At 39.9% G+C, this 19,246-nt stretch overlaps 1 protein-coding gene across 2 annotated transcripts; it reads left to right on the top strand.

Moving 5' to 3' along the window:
* Positions 1–1,006: 1,006 nt before the first annotated feature.
* crispld1b (cysteine-rich secretory protein LCCL domain containing 1b) lies at positions 1,007–18,873 on the top strand. 2 transcript variants are annotated; one of them, XM_044134926.1, is made up of 16 exons: positions 1,007–1,057; positions 2,185–2,361; positions 2,840–3,135; positions 9,080–9,198; positions 10,252–10,384; positions 10,913–11,028; positions 11,120–11,220; positions 11,904–12,065; positions 12,159–12,219; positions 12,336–12,402; positions 13,655–13,785; positions 13,895–13,938; positions 14,031–14,103; positions 14,975–15,044; positions 15,148–15,281; positions 16,413–18,873. In XM_044134926.1, exons 3-16 carry the CDS (start codon positions 2,869–2,871, stop codon positions 16,462–16,464), a joined length of 1,530 nt encoding a protein of 509 aa, XP_043990861.1. In that variant the 5' UTR covers positions 1,007–1,057; positions 2,185–2,361; positions 2,840–2,868; the 3' UTR covers positions 16,465–18,873. The 2 variants fall into 2 exon arrangements, with proteins under 2 accessions (XP_043990861.1, XP_043990860.1); XM_044134925.1 differs by lacking the exon at positions 1,007–1,057 and having other exon boundaries at positions 2,100–2,361.
* Positions 18,874–19,246: the final 373 nt, after the last annotated feature.

The raw sequence follows: 19,246 nt of genomic DNA, 5'->3' as shown, positions 1-19,246 counted from the left end.
AGCAGCAGGCAGCGGACACTTGTCCATCCACCCACCCAACCCTCCCCTTTTTCTCCTGGCAGCTTTAAGGATTAACTTCTCTGACACAAACCTTCACTTTTTACCCTCCTTCTTCTGTGCCACCACCTCTACAGGCCGTTTTACTGAGCTTCAGACATGTATACAAAAAAGGTTATTTATGTAGCATATGCACGTTTTGTTGCAAATTTCTTCATGTTATGAATTTTGCAGTTCTTTATTCATTTTTTCACGTCACGTAAGAATGTACGATTATTACGTTCTTTTGACATCTAGCAATCAAATCGCACATTAGGATCCACATTTATATTTTCATACCGGATTACAAAGAAGTATTGCCAGAAAATGTATTCATATTAAATAAGACAAATGCAACATTTTATTTATTATTATTATTATTATTATTATTATTATTATTATTATTATTATTATTATTATTATTATTATTATTATTATTATTATTTAAAAGTTCTGGTTGTTGGTTTGATGGTTGGGGGGATGGACGGTTAAAGGATAGGTATAGGGGACTGAATTGTTTTTATTTTTTAGAAAAAAACAATAAAACAATTTTTTCATGGAAATTTTACACATATAATCTGTTTTTTTGGATGTTTGTAGAATAACTGAGACCAGATTTGACACTTCTACGTTGTGCCTGTTCACTGTTGTCTCATTGTAACGTGACCCCAAGTGCCTAAAAGCATTCAAAATGTGATTTTTGTTGCGTTTATACAAATAAAGTACATGATTCGCAAATCATACATTGTTCTTAAAAAATATATATATTATGAGTTTGAGCTTTAACTTTATAAAATATAGATTTTTAATTGTTACTGCAAATCCTTAAAAAAACACTGACTTGGTACCAAATCATAAGTTGCCAAATTGAAGTTTAGCAACTTCAGCCAGCACCACGTGGGGGCGCTGGTTTCCACTGAAATACAAACAAGCAACAGGAAGCATGCGGGATTGTGCTGTCAGAAAGCCTTAACAAGTCATCTTGAGACCCGTTTGGAGGTTTGCTGTTGTCATTTTAATGGTCAGTCAGAAGCTTGACAAGTAACAAATATGAAACTACATGACTTTGCTTTATTCTGAGTCTTGTGACAGTCTGTCTGAGCAGCCCAAGTAGAATCAGAAGATGGTTAATATTTGACAATGGACCAAGGCTGGATGTATGTTCATGTTTTGCAGTCATGACTAAGTTGGAGTTCATACTGTTAAACAAAGAGTTTAATTTTTAACAAGCACACTATTTGCTGGTACAGTGCATATACTTCTGGTCAATATTTTAACTTAAATTCTAAATGATTGATAAATGATTTCAACTGGAAGTCAAGGCCTGACATGTTTTTGCTCCAAGTAATGTAAATAATGTAGTCTGCGTGGTTTTTGAAGAGTTCCTATGTAGCCAGCAGGGGGCAGCAGAGTCCAGAAAAAAAGATGCAATTGATTACATGCTAATAGCATCTTTCTGTCTGTCTATACCTATATATGAGTATATATACATATATTTGCGCGCACATACACACACACACTAAATATGCATATATAGGTATATGCATATTTTTAGTTGAATTTACTTTGAATATACTTTTATGGTGTATGGCACAAAGAATGAACTAATTGAATAATATAACTAGCTAGCTAAATGACTGACTCACTCACTCTATGGCTGTCTCTCTCTAATTGTTTTTGAATGAGAGGTTGCCAAAGTTTTATGTTATTTTCACCTCTTGCACCCTCTTTACAACTCTTGTTTTTCCTACTCCAACCCAAGTGTTGATTTTGTCTACCTGTCAAAATTAAAAGCCTTGAACCAGCAAAGCTTGCCGTATGAAAAAGGCGTCATTCACTTACTCTCACCACGTCACTTCTAGTGGGAACCTGTTCTTCCTTAAATAGATAAACCGGGGCTCTCAGACCTTTCACCATCGGCCTCTGTGTGTGTGTGTCTGTGTGTGTGCTCGCGCGCACACTGCGAAAAGGGGGAGAGCGCGCGTTGTCAGGGGGCGCGGCCGCAGCCTCGCGCCCGCGTTGCCAAGCGCAAATTTGTATATAAGTGCAAAAATGACCGGCGATCCCACTCAGCCTGCGGCGTCCTGAGAGACCTGAGGAATTCAGCAGGTACCGACAGGCATTCAGCGCCTCTCTGTGCTGCTGCAGCGTGGATGTGGAGCTTGAAAGAGACCCCGGCTGCAGTCCGAGCTCACCATGTCTAATGGATGGATTGAAGTGCTCTCTGCCAGTCCGCGCTGATCTCACGACGGTTGCGCATCTGGAAGATTAAATCTGGCAGAAAATCAAGAACACTTTAGGAGAAAGAAAAACTTCTTGCTGCTTGTAAGTATAAAGATTATATTTTTTTGCTTTGGTTGCTAAATTCCATTTAGGTGTCATAATAATAGTATTTGCTAATTAGTAAGACTTTACTCAATCTTTAATTAATTAAGCATGCGCAGTGAAGCTTTGCTGTATAACATGTCGTGTGAACGCTGTGTTTACACTGGTCCTACTGTGTGTACTGATGCAGTGACCTGCAGATGCACTCAGAGCGCTGAAGGTGTGTTAGGCTCACTGTTTTGAAGTTTTCTCCCTCCTACTTAAAGAATTATTAAAGTGGGGCTGAAAGTAAATCCAAGATGACACTGTTTTCATTAAGCTGCTTCAAGCATTAGAGTAGATATCAGTTTCATAAAAAAATTAATTAATTAAAAAAAACTGTGTGGAGAAAAATGCAAGGTTTGGCGTCAGATGAAATCGAGCCGATTGGTAAAAATGCTGAAAAGGTAAATTAAAACCAACTTCCTGTGTTGTGCAGTGAAATCCAACGTCCGTTGCCCCTTCATCATGAGGAGGTCTCTTCCCTTATCTTGCTGGGTCAGGGCAGCGGGCCTGATGCTCTGCCTGAGCCAGAGCGCTGTGGCCGTGTTCCTCTCAAACTCCACTCGGCTCGACTCCATCCTGGACAAGTACAAGGGCAGGGACGGAGAGTGGTGGAGGGCGAGGTCGAGGGCGAAGAGGGCCATCAGCGAGGAAGACAAGCACCTGATCCTCGACCTGCACAACAAGCTGCGGGGACAGGTCTACCCTCCGGCTTCCAACATGGAGTACATGGTAAGTTTAGAGCAAGCTGTCTGTGCTGCGGTGTTTCTCAACCTAATTACATAAAAGAACAATCTTGCCATTTGGGAAAAAAGATGGCTTTTTGTTAAGTCACATTGTGGATACTAGGGTTTTCTGACTTTTAATTCACTGTTTGTAAAGGATCATTGCTACAGTTATAAGAAGATTTGTATTTGTTTCACCAAGCTTGAGTTACCGAAACAATGAGGTGGTGAAGAAGGTTTGGTTGGAGGTGCACAAGTGTCAGCTAATGAAAAATGACATTCACTTTCAGTTGCTTCCTGAACATGTTCACCGTTGCTTTAATTCATGCTCAGTCCATGGGAAGTTGACGCCTCCGGTTATGTTGAGTTGCCACCCCTCGGTTGATTGTGTGCCTTGTGGAGGATTGAACTGCAGTTCCGTCTCTGAAACTCAAAATAATTGGTTAGGTTGAGGAGGAAGGGCGCAATCCATGGAAAGCTGTGTTCTTCACAAGTAAAGTTGAAGAAAGATTTCACACTCTGCTGTGTTCTAAAGAATCTGTAGTCAGTGTAGAGAAATCCAGTTCAGGTCTTACTACTCCTAGTGGCTAAAAAAGCATTAAAAATACCTGATCTTCATAGATATTTTTTTATCGTTTAAAAAAGTTCTGCCCAGTGTAGAACTAATAATAAGACTAAAAGTGAGACATAATCAAACGCATCCCAAAAAACTGTGAAATAGCCTTTAGTTTAGCACTGACAGGAGTTATAGAGTTGTTTTGTCAGCAGTTATAGAGGTATTTTCATAGTGTTTAAAACTCATATTTTGTCTGTAACAATTTATTTTTCTACTGAGGACACAAAGTGCTGCCAATTAAACATCTTAAACCTTCTTCAAAGCATGTTTAACCCAGTGTTTTCAGAAAGCCTTTAGTTTCCAGTTCTATCAACACGTTAGGGTAAAAACCAGCTCGTTGTCCTACGCCATCGCTTCATCTAGAGATGTATTGAGAAACGATTACTTCCTGGAGGCGTGGACTGTATTGAAGTTTTAAAAAATGTTACTCAGTTGCTTAGTGGCAAACTCATGCATTGCATGTGTCACAGGCAAACAAGAGGCTTACTGGAAAGGGAAGTGTTGAGCTGAACGAGACCACTGCTAATGTTGATTCAGTACTTTGAAGCGTGACCAACACGGACTGTTCTGTTCCTCCGCTGCCATCGCCAAAACTACAGGCAGACTACGGTTGCAAAACTGAAAATCGGTGTCTTCGTTCACAACTTCTACTTCTGTTCGCTGATTGGCCAAGTAAAAAAAAAGAAAAAGGAAAAAAAAAAATCTATCAGAGACAATCCAAGTCAAGGGTAGAAAACCCAGACTGTGCTGTAAGCGAGAATTTTTTTTCCGAGTGGGATGGCACAAGAAGGCAATGGTTAAAAACATAACCATTGCCTTTAGTTAAAAGTTAAAAAAACTTCTCACTTTTTACTTCAAAACAGTCACAAACATAGAGGCAACAGAATGTCAAACTTAAAAATGTCAGCACCATGTTCCAGTGCCATCATAATTACTGGCACCTATACTTCACTGCTTTGCCGTACGGACACAAATACTTGATAACTGATCACAGGACGTCTTATTTTTATGCTGTTGAGGTGAGGTCTCAAGACCACTTTACCAACACAAGTTGAAACATTTATCCCTACACATGAGCATCTAAGCAACAGAGCAACATGTTCACTAAATGTTTGTACAATGCTATGTGCAAGACTCTTTTTTTTTGTTGTACGTTTTAAGGGACCCATATTGGATTTTGTGGTGGGAGTTAGTGGGAATCACGGGATATTCATGTTGATTTTTCTGAATATGAACTCACAACCAAAACACGTCATTGCTTTAGTCCTATTTACATTGTGTAATACTGCATAACATATCCACGCACCATGTTGTTCATGTGTTTTGGGCCACAGAGGCTTCAGTACTGCCAATCTCCACTGTTGGAGATATTCATATAAAAAAAAAAAATGTGTGTATTTAATATCAAATATGCATTCAGATGTGTCAAGGTGTGATTATTTGAATCAACCAAATTTCTGGTTTTCTACCAAATATGAGGCACTTAAAATCAATTGACTGCATACTAAATTGAATTAGTTTCAGTTTAAATCTACCTGTATATTTATATAAATAGCAATGATTCGCAATGTAGGTAATCCCAAGACACTTTACAATTTAGAGAGACCAATCAATTTTACAGTCATGGTTTAGGACTGTGGCAGGAAGTCGGAGTACCCTGAGAGAACCTGCACATGCACAGGAAGAACGTGCAAGCTCCATGCAGAGAGATTCGAACCAAGGATCTTCTTGCTGCGAGGCAACAGTACTACCTACTACACCACTGCTCTAAAGATAATTCATGCAAATACAGTCGAATACCATCTGATTTTACATGTAATGTAAGACAGTCTAATTTAGCGCATGCCAATTGGTTCTCGCTGAAGCCCAATTCTGGTTTCATTGAGAAAGCTTCCCGAGAACAAAGTAATTTCCTGACTGCACAGAGCAGGGAATAATAAAACTGAGCTCTGCGAGCCTGAGCTACTGTCTGGCTCGCCCCGAAGTCATGCCTCCTTCTTGGACGCCCTCACTGACCCTGGCCCAGGTCCAGCTTTCACCCCCGCAGTGTTGTCCTGTCCTCCACCTCAACCACCCTGCCCATCGGCCTCCGCTTCCTGCCCTGCCTACCCTCACTCCATCATTCCATTTCTCTCCATGTTGATTTTTTTTTTATTTTTTTTTATGCTTTACTTGCTCAATCTTCTGCCTCACTCACTGGCTATTCTGCACGCATTTCTTCACCGTTTCTCGCTTTCTCTCTAACCCCGGGCCACATCTCTCCCTATCCATCACGGCTCACTCAAACCAACGCTGTGCTTTCTCTGATCCCCCCCCCCGATGTCTCTAATTTTGGACGCAACATTGGGGAACTTGTTTCAGACGAGGTAGACCTCGCTGGCGTGTGGCCAGATTGGAGCCAAAAGAATACGGGTTTCTGACGCGCCCTCATCTCAACTCGCACGGGAGAAGATGCCCGGAAAGTGGTTTCATTGAGCCGAATCATGCCAGTTCCCCCTCAGCAGACTCTCTTGATAATTAAGAAACGATCAGAAATGTCCATCATCGCATCCTTTTAAGGTACTGCCTTGAGGAAAAACTAACTAGATAGATAGAGAAATATTCAAGCAAAGCATGATTTATTATATTCATCTAGATTGTATTCTTGTCCTCCTACTAATTTTTACAGCGACACTTTTACTTGGACGTGTGTCTGTATTTTGAAAAGTTCTGTTCCTTGGAAAGCAAAAAAACAAAACAAAAAAAAAAAACGGTAATTTTCCGCAAACCTCTCGCCAGGAGGATTTGTGGTGTCCATTTTCTCCTAAGCTGGATAATTGAGCTGTTTGAAGAATAAGACAGACATGAACACACCGTGACGTCAGGGATCATTAGAAACTGCAGCAAAGTTAAGACTTCATTTAATTTATTTTTTTTTTTTGCTTTATTTTTTGTATGTAGCGATGATTAATAACTAGGGAGTGAGGGCAGACTTGGGGTTTCCAGTTCTTCAAATGAACGAGGTTCATTGAGCTCTTAATCTGCCAGCAAAGTTAAAAGAAACAATCTCTGCCACTGTTTACGTGTAGGAAAGAAAAAAGAGAGCATACAGTACCAGCTCTGCTGCACACACAGTGCCTTAGGAAAATATCATATCCTTTATGTGAAAGAGAGACCAATGCAAAACAGTACAGTAGAAAGAACATGATTTACTTTGGCAGGGATGAATGAATGAATGAAATTCAGTGCAACCAATTGAGTTCACAAGCTGTAATTAGTTTTACTCTGAGAGTGAGTTCTTCTGAGTATAAGCACAAATAAACTCTAAGACATATGTAGCTCTGGCAGGTTTATGTGGTGATAAAACTGTGTTGTGTTTTCTGATGACATCATGTCCTCTAGAAACATAAAAATGAAGGATAAATGCGCAATAAAGTGAAAGAGGTACATTATATGCTGTGTCATATTGTTTCCACTTACCTCCATTTCCTGCTTGTTTTCTTCACTTGGTAGCTGGTCAATTTTTATGCACGTACAGTACAGACCAAAAGTTTGGACACGACTGTGTGTCCAAACCTTTGGTCTGTACTGTAAATAAGTACAAAATGCCAAAACCTCACATTCTTTTTCACATTTTGGGGGCAGTCAGGATTTACTGATTGCCCCCAAAATGTGATCAGTCATGATCCCTGAACAAACCAAGGTAAGTGTGGAGAGCTTTTCCTTCTGGGTCGTAATTTTGAACGACGTGGCATAACCAGCAGTGGCACCGCCAGGAGACAGGAGTGACGGAGTAGAAGATGCAGACATTTTCACTGGGCGCGACCAGCATGGACGAGAGCAGAGGAACAGAGAGGGAAGGCTGAGATGGTTTAGACATGTTCTGAGAAAAGATAGACAGATAAGATGTTGGACATGGGAGCTGCCAGACAACTTGCTGTGTCATGGACATAGCAGAGGAAGACAATGCAAAGGTGGATGAGACGGTTGATGAGGCAACGGATAGACGCAGCATTAGTATATTCTCCAGTACAAATCTAGGTGAGAGATTTTCTAGACTTCCTCAGAGGTTCATTAGAAAAGATTGGCGACTTAAAAACCCTCACGAAACCCTAATAACACAAGGGATGGATTTAAAAGTCGACTTGTGATCATCGTCTATGTAGCAGAGAACCCAAAGTCCTCTGCTACTTTTCTATTGTTGCACAATAGAAAACGTACAACAATATCTTCAAAATTGGGAGGAACAAATGAATACATGATGCATGATGTGTCTCAGCATCATTTTAACCCTTAACTTTATTTTTTTAGGCATCTTTTTGTGCCAGAATAAAAGGAGTAAACGGTATAAGGTTTCCCTTCATAAACCTTGGCACTGGTGTGTTGGTTTTATGTGGAACATATGGTAAGCATTATGGTGGTCCACAGTTAAGCATTATCCTATTACTGTTGACACAAGATAGGCATAATGCAGCTAAATGGGAGGCCAACAACAGTGCACACTGCATCTATTCTTTGCCCTCCCCAACAGAGTCAACAATGCATTAATTTCGTCATGGCATTTAAATTGCTCAACCCCCTACGCACAGTCTACTTTTATTTTTCTTCTGTTTGCTTCTGAACAAGATGTGAGTGAACTCCATTCAGGTATGTTGGCTTGAATTCACCTCAGTTTTGTTCGGTTCTTACATTTAAGATGGCATCAAGTAGCAAAACAGAGACTTTCTGTGTTACTTGTTTTTTGTTTGTTTTTGTTTTTTTTTTGTTTTTTTTTAAGATCAGTTACTGGAAGCAAGCTATGAAACAACCACACCGAATAGTAGCACACAGCTGCAAGCTGATCTGGTGGTCTCGCATGTACGTGTCTGCGTGAAAGGAGGCGAACGTGTGTGTTGACAAGGAGAGGCCTAGTTCTTACTGCCTGGTGTTAAAATCGCGAAAAAAAGAAAAAAGAAGGGGGGGCCTTTGAACTGAGAGTAGAGAGCGGATTCCTCCTTCGGGTTCAGCCTGCCTCATGTGTGTACGGTTAGAGCCAAGCTGGTTTTGGTTCGGTGTCCTTGACCAGAATGATGAAACGTTCGAACAAGTTGTTATGAGTAGCACTTAAATCCACAAGTAATGTAAGTGGCCAGTTAGCCGAATTAAATCAGCAGGGAGTTTGAGGTTCCCCTAGATGACAACATCTTATTTTATTTTGTTTTATTTCAGATCAAACTTTTTCCCAGCAACAAGCTGACGCTCCCAGCCCCTTACTGGTGCTGACGCTGACCTGAGTTTACCTTTCCTTGTGAAAATAATTCACCTCTGTGAACGTCGTCCGCCGATCTGCGTGCTCTTGTGTGCTTTTGTTTTCCAGTTATGGGATTACGAGTTGGAGAGGAGCGCAGAGTACTGGGCGCACGCCTGCCGATGGGAGCACGGGCCGAGCCACATGCTGACACAAATAGGCCAAAACCTTGGAACGCACTGGGGCAGGTGTGTGTGTGTGTGTGAACCGATACTTTCTAAAGTTTGTTTTTACTGCAGAAGTTGCAGGACGCAAAGCTGATATCTTCACTCAAAGTGGAGTGATACTTCCGTATTGGGGTAGAAAGCTTCAACGTGAATCCGTCTTCTACAGCGATCGCAGCGCACTTTTGAGAAATCCCACTGTTACTTAAAACATTTTTTTTTTTTATTGAGAGAAGAGGGACAAAAAAAGCACACATTGAGAAATAATGTTGCCGCTTTACTGGTGCCTTCAGTAGCTGCCATCAGCTACGTAAAACTAAATCTGTTTTTGTAGAATTGGATCAGTTCTTGTAGTTAGTGATCCATGATTTGGGACAGGAGCTCAGCAACTCATGGCTGAGCTCCTGTCCCAGTCGGCTCCACCTTTTCTTGCTCCGGCAATATTTACCAGTGAGAAAATGTCACAACTAGGACGTGTTGCACTGGTGCCATCACATGATCGTACCATGCTGTAACTTCCAGAACTCCTGACTGCAACTAATAATAATAATAATAATAATAATAACAAATCTTTGTAGATGAAATCTGCATGATTTCATTCAGCGGTGGATATGAAAGTGGCTGGAATGCCTGAAAGAGTTTTGGCAAGGAGGTATATCCTCTGTGATAGTATCACTTAAATAAAACCTGATCTTCAAAAAAAAAAAGAAAAATCACCTCGACCCTCAGCAGTTCATTTGTGGTTTCTATGGCAGACGAATATATTTGATGGAAAACAGAATGTATCAACTGGGGCTCTCTGTCTCTTACTGGTTCTGGTTCAATGTAGCTGAACCAGAACTCCATTGAACCAGTTGTTTCAACTGAATTGTGTGTTCTAAACAACACGCATTTCAGTGTTTCCAAGTCATAAACACCGAATTGTATTTAAATGGTCCGTTCATAACAATGTTCTCTGTTTCTGTTCCCTATCTCATAGAAATCAACCGTATGGAGATGAAATACTTGATCATGTATATTGTAGTCCTTGTCTGTGGCATTCTTTATGTTTGAAAATGCATAATTCTTGAACTTTAGAGACAGACCCCCGACCTACCATGTACAGGCCTGGTATGATGAGGTGAGGTACTACAGTTACCCGTACTCCCAGGAGTGTAATCCACACTGTCCGTTCAGATGTTCGGGGCCGGTTTGCACGCACTACACTCAGGTAGGAACCATCATGTCGCTTTTCTCAGAAGCTGGACGAGAATTTATCAATCTTTTTTTCCATCAAGTTATTGAACGTGATTAGGAGACGATCTTAACTGACCAAAGCTTGTCAAAAAGACATTGAGTTCAAAAGCTTATCATAAGACAGACATAGAGATCATTCTTTAATTGTGCAACATATTTAAATCTATTCCATCGATAATCCAATATTATGCTACATTTCAGCTACTCCACATTAAAGTAAAGTAGCAGACTGACTCTGTGCCTTTTGGTATGAATAGTCTAGGAATTGGAAGGTTGGGAGTTTGATTCCACCTTCACCCATCCCATGTTGAAGTCTCATTGGGAAATACATTTAAAGCCAAGCGCTCTATATGAATCTGCATGTTGGTGTATGATTTTTTTTTTTTAAGTGTGTTTAAGGGTGATTGAGTGAAATGAGGATGCCAAGTGTGACAACAGAAGTGTTCAGTGTGTTTAGTTCACCTTCAAGCAGCTTGCAATGTTTAAACATCTTCCTTTTCAGCTGGTGTGGGCCACCAGCAATCGCATCGGCTGTGCCATCAACACGTGTTACAACATGAATGTTTGGGGAATGATCTGGACCAAAGCAGTTTATCTGGTCTGCAACTACTCCCCTCCGTAAGTCCGTGGACAAAGTGCAATTGAAGGTAGAAGTGGTTTAGGCCTTTTTTGTAGTTTGATAGAAAATATTCAAATGTTGTTTTCTCAGGGGAAACTGGTGGGGCCATGCGCCATACAAATACGGCACACCTTGTTCTGCTTGTCCAGCCAGCTACGGTGGAGGCTGCCGAAACAACTTATGCTACAAAGGTAGGGCAGACCTTCGTACTGGCAGACGATCACCGAAGGGCAGAGGTGGGCACAGTACCCAAACATTTTACTCAGCTGCAACATATTTTTATTCACGAAGATGTAAAAAGTAGCCGTCCAGGAAACTGCTCAAGTAAGATTAAAAAAGTGTTTGGTAAAAAGTCTTCTCAAGTACTGAGTAACTAATCAAATTTTCAATCCTTTAATATTTAAAAACTACATCATCAAACGGACCAAAAATATACAGTTAAGTGGAAAATGTGGTGTTTTAAAGGCCAAAATGACAAAATCAGGCAATCAGAGCATTTTTCAGAATCAGTTTCTTTCAATTTTACTCACATAAGAGAAGTGACACTTCATAATAACATTACCAAAGCAAGAGTAAAAAGTACAGTGTAATAAAAATACTCCTAAAAGTAATTTTTTTCCAAAACGTTATTCATTGAAATCTAATTGAATACATGTCACTAGCTACTACCCAACTCTGCCAAAGGGCATCGCATTTTCTGTCCCAGTAGGTCGTTTCACATTGTAATGCAATTTTGACCTCGAAATACTCTTATCTAAGCAGGTTAACCTTTTTATTCTCATTTGTGAAAACCGTTGCTCAATGCAGCTTAAACGAAGAAATACAATGTAATAAGATGCAGCACAACACTTGAATGACATCGCATTGTTTCTAGACGGTGGCGTTGAACGGCGTCCAGCTCCTGAAACGGAGGAAGACAACTACATTGAACCAGAACCAGTAAGAGACAGAGAGCCCCAACCGAGGGTCCGAACAGCAGACCCATCACCTAATGAAAACACAGAGGGAAACCAAGTTGCCAGTACAGAGCAGATGTGTATGCACGTCCCTCTTTAATAAAACCTTCTTTACCGATACATGTGTATTCATTTCGACTCGTAACTAAAGTGATTCTTCGTTGTCTCACAAGCCCAACAGGTTGAGTGTGAGACCAAGCTGAGAGATCAATGCAAGGGAACAACCTGTAACAGGTAAAACGTCAACTGAAAGAATATCCGTTTCAGTGCGCACACCTGAATCGTTTTGCCATGTTCGCGTAACATCAGTGCTGCGGGTATGTTGACCCACATGCGGCCTCTGTCCACAGATATGAATGCCCACCTGGTTGCTTTGAGCGGCCTGGAAAAGTAGTTGGGACTTCTTACTACGACATGGTGAGTGGTCACTTAAGCTGAGATAGTTCATGTATTTTGGAGTGAAGTTCTGTCGAAAGGTTGTAACCAGTTGACCTTAGGTACAGTAGATGACTCTGTTGGTGTCTTCAAATCTAGAAAAGTAAATCCAGATTAATTGGTACCCAGAAGCTGAAGTCAGCAGGTTGTGTGAGAGGGACGAACACCAAAGCCAACCTCTGCTGTTCTGAAATAATCTCCACTAAGTCACAGCAGTTTACTGATGATTATATGCACAGGATATGGAGGTGAGAGGCAGCTTGCCACCAGTGATCTTGGTGTGTGAAAAGAAGAGAATGTGAAAGCGCTTTTCCTCTCACAGTAACTGGTATAAATATAAAGTGTGTTAAAAGCGAAAAGTACAGAATAGTCTTTTAATTATTTTAAATTTTTTTGCTAGACAGATGCTCTTAGAAAAAATATATAAATATATATGTTGCGGGCTGCACAGCGGCGCAGTTGGTAGAGCTGTTGCCTTGCAGCAAGAAGGTCCTTGGTTCGATTCTCGGCCCGGGGTCTTTCTGCATGGAGTTTGCATGTTCTCCCTGTGCATGGTGGGTTCTCTCCGGGTTCTCCGGCTTCCTCCCACAGTCCAAAAACATGACTGTCAGGTTAATTGGTCTCTCTAAATTCTCCCTAGGTGTGAGTGTGTGTGTGAATGGTTGTTTGTCCTGTATGTCTCTGTGTTGCCCTGCGACAGACTGGTGACCTGTCCAGGGTGAACCCCGCCTCTCACCCGGGACGTTAGCTGGAGAGGAACCAGCAACCCTCCTGACCCCATTAGGGACAAAGTGTATAGAAAATGGATGGATGGATGGATATATGTTGCATTTTCAGCACGTTTCACACAGGAAGAACATTGGTGGTACACCGCCTCCAGAATATATTTCCTCTGTAAATTATAATTTCATTCTTTGGAAATGACTACATAAGGGAAACAATATCAGAGTTGAGAGGTTCCTAAAATATCTCTTATACAAACTGCTGCCATACTTTCGAGTTTCTACTTTAAGCTGCTAGAAGTACATTGTGGTCTTATTAGCTTTATCTTCCAGGATCAATTAGCTTACATTTATGCCAAAAGATGAGAGAAGAGTCACCAGTTGCTGTTAACTGCTACTAGAATCCCAATAAAAACTCTGAATTTTCACTTGGAGACAACCACCAATACCATTGCTGTGTGTTATAACACCTCGTTTGTAAAGACTAAAATAGTCTTTGACTCGTCTTTCAGCAATCCAGTGTGTGTGGAGCTGGGCTACACTCTGGGGTCATTGACAATGACGGGGGATGGCTGGATGTGACCCGACTGGGTAGAAAACAACTTTTCACCAAATCATACAAGAACGGTGTCCAATCCATTGGGTAAGAAATTTAACGTCGTGCCCATATGGACGTCTACGAAATCTCTTATCCTGTATTTGTTTAAGTACCATCCTGCTCACCGGTCACTAGCCTTTAATCATCTTTGCAGGAAAAATAGAAGTGCCAATTCCTTCAAAGTGGAATCAGTACCTGGTAAGAATGATTTATTTAAAAAATTTTTTGCTGTTATTTGCATAAGGACATACTGCAGAACTATTTTTAGCAGCATCTGCTTTGTTTTCCAGTAAAAGCAATAAGATGCGATACAACAGTGTCACTTTTCTGTCCTTTCAAGAAACCCGTTCGACACTGTCCCAGGTACGACTCTTTTATATCAATTGCATGTTGTTTTCTAGCCATCACTTTCACACTGGCAGACGTCTTGTTTACAATAAAATGTATTTATATTGCTCCCATTAAAAAAATGTATGCCATTAAATGACATAACAGGTTCAGTTTCATAGAGTTGAACTTAAACTCAAATCAGTCCAATTCATTGCAATATAATCCCATCATAAAGTCAAAATAAAATTGCATTATATGCAGTCAAATCCAGGTTCCAAATGTCTAAAAAGAAAAAATGAGTGGTGGCGGATTACAGAGTAATTGACCTTGCAGCAACCCCTCATCCTTAGCAAGCATGTGAGGACAGAGTGGAGGAGCCACAGATCAGGACACAGAAACAGCGAACGACAACCTTTATTGGGAAGGAAAATAAAGAGCAGACAGAGTCACAATTTGTCTTCTAGAAAGACACACAATTAAACCACCGGGACAACAGTAACTTCAGCTGGAAAGAAAAACCATGAGGCGCTAAGGGCAGCAATAGCTCGGTTCAGGAAAGAGACGCAGTTGAGCTCAGACGTCGGGAGTGCTTTCCATGGGAGGGAAAAAAAAAAAATCCCTGAATCTTTCATCACATTCTTTGAGGTGGGACCACATGGAGAAAAACTATGATGGCGACAGCCAAATGGTCAAAGTTGAGGTTTGCTATGAAGCTACTGTGGAGAAATCAGTGTCCTTTTCGTTCCCCCCTTTTCCGTCTAGATAGTAGGAAAAGGAAAACAAAATAGAAATGGGAAAATAAGTGCAACTTCTTACATAGGTGATTATTAATTCACTCACTCTACTTTCTTGCTGTCAGTTGTAAAAACATCAGGAAATGTCCTACGACTATACCTTTTTCCAGGTTGTATTGCCCCAAGAACTGTTTGCATGATAGTGGAGCTCGAGTCATTGGAACAAAGTACTACACAGATGTAAGTGTTTCCATCATCAGTAACTCCTGTTCATTGTTATTGTTTTCTCCTTTTTTACCTTTTACAGAACGGTTAGTAATTTGCTTTATAATATGTTGTGAAGAAATCTAGTATCTGCAGAGCAGCCATCCACGCAGGAGTAATCCGGAGTGAGTCAGGCGGCTACCTTGATGTGATGCCAGTGGACACACGGCGGCAGTACAGTGGCAGTTACCAGAACGGGATCAACTCAGAGAGGTAGGTCATCTTCAGATCTCCAGGGACTCACGTGAACGGGATATGAAGCTAACGACCGTACCGTTGAAACTAGATACTTGCAGACACCGTAGAAACAGACGTTACTTAGCAAAATATCAAAAAGTAACAAAATACAGCCGGTGAATTCTGACATGCTACCTTTAGGAGCTAGCAAAACAAAATGGCAATCAAGAATAGTTTGTGATCTCCTTCGTTAGCCTCTATCTAAGCTACAGTTTCCTAGTGTGTCATTTCCTCTAACCTTAGCTCTCATTTGCATTTCCTCACGTCATTTCCTATAGGGTTAGCTTAGCAACTAGCTAAAAGAGATAGAAGGAAAACACAGATCTATTTATTCTCAACATTACTAATAGAGTCAAACATGGAGAACCAACATTTAGTTTTATCAGAGCAAGAATCCAGAGAAACCCCTAATAGATTATAACTAATGGACGATTTATTCTTATTCTTACATGGGGAACCAATATATGTAGTTTTATACTTTTACCTTTTTGTCTTTCTTTTGGTTTTGTTGCTTTGTTCGTATTTCTTTCTAATTTATGTATAGCACTTTGAACTGACTTGTTCAAAGTGCTATATAAGTAAAATGACTTTAACTTACAATCATCTGTTCAAACAATTATGTGCAAGTGGGCAAATATTTAGTAATAATACCATTCAGGAAGGAAACATGTACCAAGTTGTGTTTTGGATGGATGTGTTTTGGTGAGAAATATGAAATAAGTCTTTTGCTAACATGGACTGAAAGCCCAATCTGAGAGGAAGAAGCAAGAAATTCAAAGAAATTGGAAAGAGGTTCGCTTGGTAGCCTGAAAACATCATCCTCGAGGGATGCAGCATTGTGTTGGTGAACTTCCCAAAATATTGGCAATCAATTTTAAGACACTGAGCAAAAAGTTTAACTTTAGCTGAAATGGCATACTGCCAAGTCCGTTACAAAGAAACCTAAGAACGGTATTGCCAGTCTTTTTAGAGTGGCCATCAATTACATTTTTCAGTTGCATTTGTTGATTAATAACAACATTTGTACTTTGTTCAAGTGCATAACATTCACATTGTTATGTGTCACGACAGAATGTCTTTTTTACTCTCTGACTCGTGTGCTTTCAGCTTACTGAACCCCACAGGAGGAAAAGCCTTCAGAGTTTTTGCAGTCATCTGAGGAAAAAGACCAGAAAGGACAAAGTACCGGCGATCGTATCTGAGAAGCCCACCCAGCGTGAAATTGAAAACCGATAATTTTGCCCCGGAGTAAATAACGCTCCAAGTGTTTGACTCAAACGCTTGAAGTTCTACGTGTGTTTTTCCGTAAGGATTCGCTTGTTTCTTAGGTCATCAGTGAACTGCTTTCCAGTCAGCCTGTGGCGAAGGATTTTCTAGAATTATAGTTTTTCAAAGTCTTCTGGTCTGAACCTTCAGAGTTAGCCACAGAATACACGTGTGCCCACAATGCACTTGTGGCTGCCGTGATATTGTGACATCATGCTTTTTAACACTTAAAAATAACTATTACGCAACCAGATAGCTTCACCATTCCAGCATGTAATTTTAGGCGTTTAGGTTAAAGCCTGATGTCACTTTAAGTCAGATCATTTCAGAGCTCCTTAAGCCTTTTTCGACATGCAGCAACTAAATAAGGGGGGGGGGATGACTCAACTAGCAGTAAAGGAGGAAGCATTGTTACACAAGCTATCTAAAATTAAAGTTTGAGATAATCAAAATGTGCAGATACGCATACCTTTTTCCATTAGTGTAGGACTGGTTTTTGAAACTTAAACACAGTTTATGCATTTCTGATCACCAGTGGCATGAATTACTTATTAACTTTGAGGAGTTAAAGATTTATTTGAAATGTCCAAACAAGAATCTAGTCCACTGGGTTAACATTATGCATTCAGCCTCTAATACACAGATTCCTCGTTCTTATTTGGTCACAAGAATCCTTAGCAAGTTGCATTGTTTTCCGACTGGACGTTCAACCGCTCCTCTGTTTTAGAAGAGTTTTAGTTCAGTTTTAAATTGGTTCGTTTCCTGGCATAGACTCAGGAAACTCTAATTGAAATCCTTCCTAAATCAGACGCAACACTCAGGTGTCTCCAAGCCTCAAACATCTGACTCAAAGTGTCGCCTTCGGATGAAAGGAAATGTCTTAAAGATTTCCAGTACCAACCCGGAAATCACCAATTGCCAAGGCTCAAGTGCCTCCTGGAACACCAGCATCGCTGTTCACAGTGAGCTAAGTTTATTTTCAACTCGGCCCACAAGCAAGAAAGAAAGTTTTGCTCCAAAGTCGACACCTTGGAGCCTAAATTCACTGTTCGGCTGGCCAAACGGACAAGCTGGATGCTTCTATGGTCAGACAAGACAAAGATGGTGTTGCAGATGCATGTGTTAAGCACGGTGGTTGCATGATACTGTACCTTTTCTACTACAACAGTGAAGATGAATTAGCCCCCCAGGGCCAACGAAATGTAGACGCATAACGGCGTTTTAAACTCTTGATCAATCAAATTAAATCCAAGCTCATGACAGGAGAGCAACATAAACAAACTATACAAGTTGTATAGAGGAATCTTTATCCAAATATAAAGTGGGGTGTATAAATACATTTTAGCCTTGCTGGAGAAAAGCTTCAAATAAATCGTCAGAAGTCTTAAATTAGTGTAAAATTCATGTCATTATTGAGTATATGTAAACTTCTGACTGCGAGGATATATGAAGGAAATACATGTCAGTTTTATCTTTAGAAGTTCCACTTTTAGTTACTTCTCATTATGTTCAGTTATTCATTGTCCACTTATAACTAAACAGGTTACAGTGATTGACTTCTGAACGGAAACATAACATGGGCTAAAAGGCACATTGTATATTTTGTACATAGTGTTGTTGTACATAATGCTTAAAACATGCTTGCTATTGTCTATTTCTGTCTAATTTCTTTTTCAAATTTTTGGAGGCTGTACAAAAAAAAAGTACTAAATCATGAAAGTCAAACAACCTGCATGCAACGATATATATATTTGCAACGAACACATTTCTTTTCATAAATCGAGAAATCTACCCTAATGTCAGTTTTGTATAAAAATTGTAACATATTTGATGTTTTTCACTATATTTTTTTCAGCTTCTGCTTAATCCTGGCTGGCCAGGAACGTGCATGGCAGAGTCACGATTAAAAGAGTTCAAACCTCTTTGTGTCACTTCTTTTCATAGTTCAGATACTCACCGACAGATCCGTTTAACTTTGTGTAAAGTGAGGGTTAAAATCTAGTATAACATATAATAAAAAAGGATGAATGGAAGTTTGTAAGATACACTGACATGAAGTCTGTAGTGACGAAGTTTACTATTTAACAACGAGCGTCCATCTGAAAGTGTTGCCTGAGTTTAAGGGGTAGGATATTCACGTACTCCTTTTCGAGCATGTTAAGGTTGGTGTGGTTCAAAAATGTGTGTCTTTTGCTTTCTTTGTTCATGTGCGATTTTTACACTTCTATCATATTCGAAATAAATAAAAATGAAAAAAAAATAAAGCCATAAATGGTTTCGTTTCGCACTTATATGTATCCTCTTTTACTGTAAAAAAAAACAAAACAACAACAACAACAAATGACTTCCTGAAGTTACCAGATTATTAGTAGAGATGTGAATTAAAATCTTGGTAAAATTACATTATTTTATGTTTCATCAGTCTCACCGAATCAATCAATCAATCAATCAATAAACTTTTCTGTTTGATGCAAAATATTTAACTTCCCTGGAAATGATCATATTCAAAAAGACCAGGCGTATCACTCACTCACAGAATCAATAAATCAAACTCCAAAACAACTCAGGACTCCAGCATTTTATCTATTAAATATTCATTATATCCTTATTCTTCCACCTTACTTTCGTGTTCTCCTTTATTTCAGTATATCCTGTAAAATAAAATAAAATTTATA

Source organism: Gambusia affinis, linkage group LG12 (genome assembly GCF_019740435.1).
Source record: "Gambusia affinis linkage group LG12, SWU_Gaff_1.0, whole genome shotgun sequence".
Lineage (NCBI taxonomy): Eukaryota > Metazoa > Chordata > Actinopteri > Cyprinodontiformes > Poeciliidae > Gambusia > Gambusia affinis.
The sequence above is the reverse complement of the archived record's forward strand: the minus strand, read 5'-3'. Positions and strand labels throughout refer to the sequence as shown.

Coding starts and splice junctions, on each gene's coding strand:
- crispld1b (XM_044134926.1), top strand. CDS start 2,869: ATGAGGAGGTCTCTTCCCTTATCTTGCTGGGTCAGGGCAGCGGGCCTG. Junction 12,220..12,335: donor AAGGGAACAACCTGTAACAG/GTAAAACGTCAA, acceptor CTCTGTCCACAG/ATATGAATGCCCACCTGGTT. Junction 12,403..13,654: donor GGACTTCTTACTACGACATG/GTGAGTGGTCAC, acceptor CTCGTCTTTCAG/CAATCCAGTGTGTGTGGAGC.